This window comes from Clinocottus analis, unplaced genomic scaffold, assembly GCF_023055335.1.
Source record: "Clinocottus analis isolate CAN_PGR_092001 unplaced genomic scaffold, fCliAna1.0.p SCAF_12, whole genome shotgun sequence".
Taxonomy (NCBI): domain Eukaryota; kingdom Metazoa; phylum Chordata; class Actinopteri; order Perciformes; family Cottidae; genus Clinocottus; species Clinocottus analis.
This window is the reverse complement of record NW_027175843.1, coordinates 13,946,210-13,957,849: the sequence shown is the minus strand read 5'-3', so window position 1 is coordinate 13,957,849 and position 11,640 is coordinate 13,946,210. Positions and strand designations below refer to the sequence as shown.

At 39.6% G+C, this 11,640-nt stretch overlaps 1 protein-coding gene across 1 annotated transcript in view; it reads right to left on the bottom strand.

The window, feature by feature from the left end:
- Positions 1 to 2,926: 2,926 nt before the first annotated feature.
- The window catches only part of LOC137782586 (receptor tyrosine-protein kinase erbB-4-like), a 272,741-nt gene continuing 264,027 nt past the window's right edge, over positions 2,927 to 11,640 (bottom strand). Inside the window, exons 26-28 of the mRNA XM_068571981.1 lie at positions 11,241 to 11,493; positions 9,343 to 9,471; positions 2,927 to 9,165 (exon numbers count right to left, since the gene is read on the bottom strand). Coding sequence (XP_068428082.1) covers positions 8,495 to 9,165; positions 9,343 to 9,471; positions 11,241 to 11,493 — 1,053 coding nt within the window. The 3' untranslated portion in view covers positions 2,927 to 8,494. The remainder of the gene's footprint in view (positions 9,166 to 9,342; positions 9,472 to 11,240; positions 11,494 to 11,640) is intronic.

The window sequence follows — 11,640 nt, the reverse complement described above, 5'->3', positions numbered from 1 at the left end:
TTTGCAGAGAAGCATCAGTCAATCGATTCACCGAAAGACATTTAAGCTCATTTACATTCAACTATGCCGATCATCCCTCATATCAGGTACAAATCTATACACTTTGTCAAGGGGGGTTGGCGTGTGAGAGTGAGACTAGAGGCAGTGACAGATTGTTTCGATCACACTCTATTACCATCTTAAGGCAAGTGATTTGACTTTGCATGGGGCAACGGCTCCAAGATGCCGATCTCGTTATTGGATTTCCTATGATAATGCCATAAAATGTCATCAGCTGGAAAAGAGACACATCTATCATGCGCAGGCAAGTGTCAGGAGTAAGGGCACTTTATTATTGGTGCTGATGTGTGATTATTCTGCAAGTGTACAAGTTTGTTTGTGTGTGTGTGTGTGTGTGTGTGTGTGTGTGTGTGTGTGTGTGTGTGTGTTTAAGTAGCTTTTAATGTGTAGACAATTGTCTGAAAAATGTTGTGGTGATGGGAGTGGAGCTATTGTACGGTCTGACTCCTTGTTCGTTCTAACCTAAAGGTATAATCTGTTGAATGGTGAGAGATGTCTGCAGCCCTGACTCATCTGGGTAGAATGAAGATGTCACGCTGCGACTAGCGGCTACACAACACTCCCATGTGTCTGGCTGAACTACTCAAGAACGGGCTGACATTTGAAGTAAGAAAGTGTAAAGGGCCCTCAAAACCATAAGAGCTGAATTGGAAGTAGCATTGGATCCCATTAAGAGTATCGTTAAGACAGATGACCAAACTGAAGCCAACAACACGTCTGATATTCCTGCAAAACTGCTAACACATTTTAGGGGACAATATGAGGATGGGTCCTTTTTCCATAATTAGATTCACACGGATTTAGGTCACACTAATCAGAAGGTTGGTAGTTTGATACCTGTTCCATACACCTGTGTGTGAATGAGTGAATGCTGGCGTGTGCAGCAAAGTCATTTGAGTATTGGCTAAAACTTTAAAATCTCTGGATGAATGCAGTTAATTTACCATCATTGTCAACATCAGAATTCCTTACCAACAAGTTGAATCTCTATTGTGGTCCATTTGCCCCAAGTGTATACCCCAATATACGCTCGTGGGTTCCAGTGTCTAAATCTGCTTTGGGTTCATAATTCCATCGGGGTCCCTTTGGGGCATACCTTAATGTTGTTAGTTTTACCACTTAATAATAACACAACACTAGAAAATGAGCACAATCCAACATTAAATATTGACTGATCTTTATTCATATTGAATTAAAAATATAGTTTTGACAGATTCATGTAACAAAACAGAGGGAATACGTATTTAAATGTTCTAGCTTGGGAAATGTGTCAATTAACCAGTTAAGATAATCTTTTTAAAAGGGTAATATGTGATGATGTATGGTCTATAAAACTTAGTTCTCAGTCATTCTGATACAAAGCAATGATCATTTACTATCATTTTTTTATGATAGAATATTCTAACAAACTTTAATGTACTTTTAAACAAACACACTGACTTTTGAGAAGCTTGCCAAACTGACCACTTAACCAAATGTATATGTAAATGCTGTATATAGTAAATAACAGGATTGGTGCCGAAATCATCCGTGCAAATGCTGATAAACTTTCCAATGGTAACTGTACAGTGGGCCTATAGTATTCTGCTGGGGATAAGCAATATACAAAAATTATGACGAAAAAGAAAATTGAAAAATTGATGCTGGTTAAAATCGTACCTTTTTAAAATCAAAATGGTAGTATTCGTCTTCAGTAAAGTCTACAGCATTATCAGAAAACAGCACAAAACCTTTAGTTCACAAACAACACAGGTTGTGCATGAGTCTTCCACAATTGAAATATCAATTACAATTTACAGTGTATTCAAATTGTCAAATTGAGCATCCATAAAACCCTGATAGGTTTAGATTGTAAATTGAACAAACCATTCAGCCTCAGTTAATGCGCATCAGCAACACTTGACATTGGTATTGTGACAAACTGCTTGATCACCAGCCACAAGGAACACATTGTTCAACATGATGATTTTGGTGCCAGTCCTCACATCAGGTATTAGACAAAGGTGACAAATGGGCCAAACTCCCTAAACGTCTCTGTAAAGATCCTGTGAAATGGAAATACCAATGTCCTGTTGAACTGTGGCTCCTGAAAAACATTGAAGTCCTGATGAGGCCAAAGAAAGTTAACGTACAAACTTCTGTACAAGCAAATATCAGTAATTCATACGATCGACCCAACTCATGCAAACTGTCTTGCACTTTGTCTCCCAAACACCATTAAATCCCTCTGGGGGCTATAACATGATATTGCTACACCATTCAATCAGTATTGCCCCAAATGAATATGAGCTAAACATCATCTGAAAGTAAACAATGACTGAGCTCAGTGCAAATGTAAAACTATTCAAACTACTTGAGGAAATATAGTATAGGTCCTTAAAACACAGGGTGTAAAGTGACACTGGTGGATTAATAACATTGGTTAGGAAAGGCTGTAAGAAAAGGGGATGAAATATTGAATATTCATTAGTATTGCAACAGCATTTTAAGTGTACAAAATCTTTAAAAAAAAATCTCAAGAGATGGATAGTACTGAGAGAAACGTGGAGGGTAGGGGAGGTATATTACACCCGAAAAATAAAAAAAAATCACTCTTACAAAGTGAGCATGAGTAGAGGTCAAAACACAAAATCACAAAATTGTGCTGAAAACACAATCACACAATCACAGGGGAACTGATAAGGCAGGGTGACAAGAGACCCTGCAAGCGTTTTTAAAATCAGAGTTCATTTTTCAAATGACATTTACAGATTATATATATATATATATATATATATATATATATATATATATATATATATATATATATATATATATATACTGTATATATGCTGAATATATACATATTTATATATACATACAGAGACAGACAGAGATATTCCCCAAAGAAATGAATAAAAGTTCAGTAGAGCACTAAGATTGCAATGATGCAAAGAGAAATAAAAACAACCCCAAAAAATATCTTCAGCTGGAAAACGAAGCATCACTCTCCTATTTACATATGTACCTGGCCACCTTTCACCTACCTATAAAAATACTATTCACCTTTTATTTCATTTGTTATTTTTCTAACAATGGTAAAACTGTCGGATGACCCATTATCTGAACGTCTTTGTCTTTTGGTTACAGTTTTACCATCAATTCAATACATTGTAAACTGTGCTTACTCAACCGCTGTCATTTATGCCAGTTTCCATGGCATGGTAAAATATATGCATATGATACAGGGTAAAATCAGAGTATGACAACCATACAGTTTCATTCTATTAAAAATACTAGAACATGTGTTTGTCTGCTGCTTTATGGTTTCCCTTTGAACGACATGTATTTGCTTGAGGATGCAGTGACCAAAACTATTTCTACCTGAATTATTAATAGTAAAGTTTTCTGAAAAGTAATGTTGGTGTCTATCCAATACTGCAAGTCCATTTAGACCACAGGTGGATTATTATTACCAATGCTGTGAAAAAGGTCCTCATGATATGAATGTTCAAAGCATACAAACGTGAAATAGACCAGAGTCTATAAATACAATAACTGTGTCCCAGTTCAGGGGCTGGACCCTCCTTAGTCTTCATTTTTGGGTCAGATACATATTAAAAGGTCCAAAAAGGGCTGTCCCATTTCAAAGGCCCCACAAAATGTGACTAAATATGACGCCTGCCTTTGCTTTGGAGGACACGACTGGTTTATTATTTGCAGTCAAAACAAATCAACTTTCAACCCGAGTGGTCAGAAAAACCTCGCCAACTTGTAAAAGTTCATAATTGTCAGATATAATTCATATCACATGAACTGAACCAATGACAAAATCACTGGATGGTCTAAATAATGGAAGCTATGAACTCCATTGGTTGTTCTACTTTGCAGACATGGCATGTTAATCCCAAAGGGTTAGAAATGGAAACTATTCGCAAATTGCCATTATGAAGAGTCTAACCTGCCACTTGTTACTGTCCAGTCAGGAATCATGAAACCTCCCCCATCTGACCATTAGTATTTAAATGTCACAGACCGACTGAGGGCAATGCTTAGTACAAAACTTGGAGAAGCTTAATAGGTTGACGAGGAGCACCTGAACACAACTATTATTTTGGTCCTTTTAATCTGGTCTGGTTTGGGAACCAGATTGGATTTCAGTTCTTCTGAAGGGCAAACAAACAGCCCTTGAGTTGGGACATAGCTAGTAGTTAGCTAGACTCCCAGAAAAGGAATAAAAACATAACTTACAATACTCATAGTGTTTGTGAAAATTAAATGAACCCCTCTCCCAAAAAAAGGTAGATGCACAAAATAAATAAAACTGTCACTATAAGGCCAGCATTGAAAGGGAATTACAAGTCCTTTTCAACACAAACATGTAATTGCAGGGTAAACACGGATTTAAATAATAATATTCATTCTGGCCCAGTTCCCTTTAGGTTGGCCATGTACCTGGTTTTGTGCATGCTCGCTCACTGGAAGGGCTGTGACACTAAATAGATTGCGACCACAATTAATTTGATCAACTACACCTGTGTTTACCCTGCTATGACATGTCGAATGGCTCCTGTGAAAAGGGCCCATTGTGCCCTTAAAAAATGACGCCGTACCTATAACGCTCACCTCGACATGTAACATAATACATTTTCACAAGAAACTATGACTCATGTTAACAGTTGACTGAAATTGCGTTTACTTTCCAGATTGTATTAGTCTTGGTTTGTATTCATTCAACACATAACTGCTTTTCAGTTTCCATTGTTCTTGCTGCAGAACAGTGTTTGCTACATACAATTCTACAGTCACCTCTAAGGAGAAAGAAAGAATGGCAATCTACTCTGGTCTCGTCTGCCAGTTACAGTGCACTTGCACCTTTTCCCGTAGTAGCTTTTGTAACATTGATGCATTGGTCGGGTAACATTTCTGGAATGCTAATACCTTAGTTTTAACCCCCCTGCAAGATTACAACCTATTGCCTGTCATTCACGGTTTCTCAGCTGGTACCACTGGGTGAGATGTTGGGTAACATGATTTCCCCACAGAACAACAAGGGAAAGTGGATGAATTAGCATTCAAAAAGCTAAAAGCCCCCCGCGATGCTCGCTGGCTAAAAGCACTGCAGGTCCTCCAGAAGATTGGCTTTATTTTTCCATAGAGATCCATTACGAAGCCTTTGGGTGACTCTCCTCTGCTGCCATTGCACTTAAAGCCATGGCCACACAGTAGTACAAGCACTACAAATATTACCTTTTGGCTGATGGAATAGACAGACATAACTGACTTTTAACAAAAAAAAAAAAAAAAAATGCACACTTTCACACATTTAAACAGACAGTATACACACTGTAAGTGTTAGCTCAAACTCAGCAAGAATCAGGATATCAATGAAGATCTCTAATAGTGTGACAGTACAGATGTAATGTAACCAAATAAGGTTAGCAGCAGAGCAATGTCAATTATACTTAATTCTTTAAGACTGAACATTTAAACCAGGGCCGCCCCCACCCATAGAATTCACATTTCTGTTGAGTTGCACATTTCAGCAGAGTGTCTAGTGTGACGACACTAATCAATTTAGGTTTGATATCTGAATTTCTTGACGATGTGGCAACTTGTGCCTCAGCTGGAGCTCAACTGGATGATTATTGTTCCTCATAAAACCTGAGAGTGGGAGAAAACACTGTGCCAGGGTGACATCTGTGTTTTGGAAAGTAAATCTTCAACACTGCATGTCTGAACCTTCCCTCTTCCTGGTATTTTCAGTGGAGAGGCACAAGGTTGTGTAAAAGTGGTTGTGTATTGGTATGTCAGCAGTGAGACATGCACAGGCATTAGCCGGTCTCCTAATTCATAATATTATCACCTCAGAGTGGACGGTATTGACAAAAGGAAATCTGAAATCAGGGTATATTGTTATCTACACATACCACTTAAGTCATATTATATACTACATTTTCTGGAAAAGAAATTAAGAAACTGATTATAGATTGCAATGTCTGTTTTTGTGTACAGGGGTGTTGGGTTTTGGGGATAAAAAGCGTCAAATGAATTGAGATTTTGCATTGAGTTTAATAGTGCGGTATTATAAAGATTGTTAAACTTTGTGTTGCTGGAGCTTAACTCACGGTGGAGACTTAGACTACTTTCATTTTGGTCTCTTATGAGTCCCAAAAACTGTCTGGAATACCCCCTTGGTCCAGTAAATTAAATATCTTAACAATCAAGGTATTTTATCACATCGATGCAAAAATCCTGTAAGTCTGCCAGCAGTAGTCCAGTAAAATTAAAGATATCAAAAGGTATAAGTACCTGCGTATAAACAGTACTGAAAAATGTGTCTCCCAAACCCAACCTTTCACTATGGTGATATTGTTTAGAGTGGGGGTGCTCCTTTGGTAGTAAAATGCCTGATGAAACCGATAACACTAGGCCTCAGCGTCTCATTGTAAATTATAGTTGGAACATGATGAAAAGATAAAAGGACAGAATTGCCGCTTAGAGTTCAAATAACAGCAAAGTAATTTGGCTGTGTAAGAGCTTTAAGTGCTATTAAATTATCAACCCAATCCTGAATTAGGCTTCAAAGTCATTTGACGACAGATGCTAGTGGTCTCCATCAGAGTTTACTGTGGCATCTGGCAGTATTGTATGAGTACAAAAAGCTAGCCATCAGTGAATACAGTGATAACTTGTAATGTCTCAACATCAATTTCAAATACCAATAGAAAATGAAGTGTCCCACTTTATCATATAATTTCATGGTAAAAATCTGGAAGAGGCCTCCTCGGACCGTTTCAGTCTCAGACGGTCTCTCCTCCTGTTCTACATTCATGCTAAGTGACAGAGCAAGGCCCTGTAGTCGTGACTACATGGTCAAAGTTAGTTTTTCTGCTTTGATGGCATACAATAGTATGGACACATTAAAATGTGTGATAAAAAACGTTTATCCTCGTCTTTTGATGTACTTCCAGTCAAAGCTTGGTTCACAAAGGCTTTTTCTGGTATCGTATGTGTCTGGTAATTGAGATATAATTTGCTTATTTACAGCTGTGCAGCGTTAGCCTTTTTGCAACAACCACAATGTTCTTTTGTGACCCGGTGTGTGTGCTGTTTGCGTAAGAACTAGTGTAAGACAAAGTGACAAAGAAAACAGTTCCCTGATGCCTAAAAAAAAAGTTCTGATCTAAATTCCAAAATGTTATATTTCCCCCTTTATATACACCATCACCATACTTCATACCGTTAAAATATCTGTCCATTCACAAGCCCCAGTTCCGTTACCACTGGTTATGTCAGTCAAGATGCTGGTTATAATGATCTCATGAAGGTAATATCGAAGGGAATGATTTTCTGGCTCTTCGAAGTGTATTGTTGTGGAGGACACGGGAACAAGAAGGACGTGGGAAGTTAAGGATTATCTTCCGAGCGATTAACCTTTTAAATCCCACCCTATCCAGGCCAATAATCTGTCCAATGCTTTCCACCAGGTACTGGCAGGTACACAGCTTTCCATAAAACTGCAGTGACATTTACTTTCCTGTTGACCCCTTTCTCTGTACTGCAGCACTGACTGCCATCATCCGCACACACACACACACACAGTCTTCTAGCACAAGGTCAATTGAGTGGCAGCAAGCTTATCTGTCGCTGTGCGTGTATTTGCTTATGAATTAATGCATGGATGTTATTGGTGTGTCAAGGCTGCAGGCATGTTAACATGTTTTAGGCATGATACGAGCTGTTTACAATGTGTTTGAATTCCATTACGAGTGCAGCAACATGTAAAAAGTAAAGAAAGCGTGTTGGCAAGCATGCAAGCCACATCTGGGATCTTCAGCATGACTGCGGGTTTGCTGGTAAGTCACGACAAAACTCCATGTGCATGTGTCTGTTAAGTGCACAGGAGCAAAAGCAATGTGTGCACACTGCAAAGGTACATTTATCTCAGTGGTAATGTGCTAAAAGGACTGCAATTGATGGGTGTATAAAGAAAACCATGTACGGTCATGGCGATAATCCTCTCTTTGGGCTAGCCTTAGTTTATTTCTCCTCTGAATTTCTTTCTCTGGTGAAACATCTCATTTTCTTTTATGAAGTCGTTTCGGTGCTGTTCTAATAGTTAACATGGCAGGACAGTGTGCTGCAGAATAGAACCAACCACAAAGATAAATGTCTACTTGCTTCCATGGCAAAATATGGAGCAAAAAAAAAGATGGTTTTATTGTCAAGTGAGGCTGTCAGTGACTGCTATTGTAGTCCTGTCACTAAAAGGCAGAACCTTAGAGTAAGACTAAAAGACTTGCAACCAGACATAACAGAGACACGTGTTCAGGGAGGGTGCCAGGAGACCCCCGGTTGAGAAGTACTGCATGAAAACAAGAGGACTGTTGAACGTCTATTTATCATTACTCTTTCCCTCTATTCATCCCTCTATTGTGCTACAGGTTGGTCACTACACTACAGTGTTCCTCTGTCTGTATGGAGGGGGTGGCAACACATTGCCAGCTTTCATAGCAGCCTCAGACAAGTACTCCTGGTTTTCGGCCACTGCAGGGCGAATGCGTCCATTCTGCCGATAGAAGAAGCGTGTGCTGCAGTCCTGCAGGTACTCAGGGTTGTGCAGTGAGGACTTCGGGGGTAGACTGTGCTGCCAGTATTCCGGATTGTCAAAAGTAGCCTTCTTGCCTTTCTTATCAAACATGATTGTGCTGCTGGTGATGCCTGAGTGCAAAGCGTGTCCTGAATGCCCCGAATGCATGGTGTGTGATGGATACGATGGGTGAGGGAGGTGGCCAGGGGGAACTACGTATCCAGAAGAGGAGACCGTGTGGCTTGATGTTGATGGGTTGACTGTCTGCGATACTGATTGGGCAGCAGAGGACCCAGGGCCGGAGATGCAAACTGCGCCAGCCAATCCGTTCTTGTCTCCAGGGTTAAGGAAGGTGTTCAGGTACAGAGGCTCGTTGATATACTCGTCCTCCCCCTGGGCGGACTGGCTCTTGGGGGGAGCGGCAGCTCCAGACATGTGTAGGGTGTGGCAACCCGCTCCATCAATGACTGCATGGGCGTCGCCATTCCTACGCCGTGTGACGAAGGGGTTTTCCTCTACTGGGTTGAGATAGTCTAGAAAACAAAGGGGATGGTAAGATTAGCTAACATCTTTTCATCTCTTTTAAAACCGTAGCTATTGTAGCCACTAAAATGTGTGTGTGTGTGTATATATATATATATATATATATATATATATATATATATATATATATACATGAATACAATAGTCTGCAATGGTGTCAAAGTAACCTGAAGTGTTCTTGTCTCTCATGGCAGTCATGTAGCCATCCTGGTCTTTGTCTCCTTTTGTTGCTCGTTCTGATAAAAGACCGGTGGGATCGGCACTGTAACGCTGTCCATTCCCGTCGTCCCCTCCACCTTGGGAAGCAAAAATAGCATCAAAGAAAGGAATTAAAAATATTGTACTTTGAATTAAGATATGATTCATATTCATTGTGGTATTAATCTGCGTCATCCTTTTAGTTAGGCCTTTGGTTATTCTTCACTAAAAAAGCATCATGTATTTCAATAAAATCTATTGAGTGGTGGCGAGTAGGGTTAAGCATTTTGTACTGTGACTAATCTCTGTGGGTTCTGGCTGATGTCGAGCAATTATTTTTTTTATACAGATGTTGGTGTTTTAGTGAGTTGAGATGGATTTTATTTTCGTTATTCATTTGTCACCAATAGATAGAGGCTTGAATAGAGGCATCAACGTGTATTGTACACTCACCTCACCAGCATTTCCAAATGAATGTGTAGCGCGTACATACCGTTTATTCATACAACTTACTTTAAGGTGCATGATACGAGATTGGGAGCATTTTGATTGCCTCTGAACAGCTCTCAACATAGCCAACGTCTGAGCCGATGCCCCGTAGCTTACTGTGCTAACAGCAAATGTGCTTTTGGTATGGACGACATTATCAGATGTAACTACCAGTGTAAGTAGACAGCGGTGCACGTTCACATGCACGGCATGTTAGTGAATCAAGGAGAAGCTTGCATAACAATAAAAACAGAGGGAGCACGACTGCACTCACTGCTCAGGTTGCGATAACTCAATATTGCAAATAGTTGTTTACTATCATATCAATGCTCTGAATCTTGTATATTGGTCCTTTTAAGGCTCGATATCTCATTTTCCAACTCAAACAAGTCTGTAAAGGAGGCATAAATGGGCCCAGAGAATCTTGTTTTTCAAAAGAACTTGAAGCTGCTGTTGCTGCTGCTTCCCTTCTGTTGCCTGAGAGCTGTAGTATGTGGTTCAGTTCTGCCAGACAGCTGCTAGATACGAGCTTAGCCTTTTGTCCTCCCAGATCCTCTACTGGTGAGTGATCCATTGTCACAGCTCATAGCGGCTTGCTCGAAGGTGGTTTTCATGAATGATGAGTTTTTGTTATGATTCATGCATTTTGAAATGGGGATTCCAACTTGTTTCACTTTTTATTTTAATTAATTAAAGGAACTTAGTGAAGGTGTAGGAACCAGCTATATATTAATAATACAATTTACTGAAACTGTAATATAACTAATGACAACTTGTAATGACAACTTGTAAATTAAATCAATAACATGTTTGGTTAAAATTTCTAAATGACTTTTAGTCACTAAAAACATATAGATATTCTTTAAATGTTTTTTAGTTCATGGAGTATTATAATGGACCAGTATCACTTTTTTGAATTAAGGAAGCATAAAAACAATCAATCAATTACATTCAATCACCCCAAGAAAAAAAAAGACATTCGTGCATCTATATTACCTTAAGGTGAAATCAATAAAATACAATAACTGGTGAAGTGAGTACTTTACTTTAGTAAAAAGAAATATAATTGAGAGCCTTAGGCTTAATCAGATATTGCTTTACTCATGGCAGGTTCCCAAACATTTTGCAGATGTATACATAGTTGATAAGACTACCTGAAGATTAAGACTGTAAGAAGAAACGTCAACACGCAAGCTTTGGTCAAATGTCATTAATGCACATTGCATTAAAACACATAGCTAATTGAACTGATGTCTTAGTTTTATAGTCTCTGTTACTCTTGCAATATCCATCAGTCTCGCACACTCACGCACACGCTCAGTGAGGAGATTGCTATTCCCCTCAGTCTTTCCAACTTTTGGAAACCACTTTGCTTTACCTTGTCCTGCAGCGAGAGCTGCACCAGGCCCGAGGGTACTTGACCTTGGGGAGGCCTGCTTCCTCAGGGTTCCGTTGCAGCGAGGGTCGTCCTGGATGCCACGGCCAAATCCACCACCAATCTGCACACCCGAGGACAAATCCTGTGGTGGGAGGCAGCCTCCAGACACTGGTGGAACAGAGACTACTCTGGGAAGGTTAGCCAGCATGTCCTCCATGCTGAAACTGGGGTCCTGGTAGCCATATTGGTTCTGCTGGAAGGACAAGGGGGAGAGCGTTAAGTAAGGTTTGAGGGAACTGGGGTCGGGAGTTATAATAATGCTTTTTTTTTCTGTTCTTCTATGCGTGATTAAAGTTAAATTGATGAACCAGGTGAGTGAATAAATTCTGTCTTTCAGTTT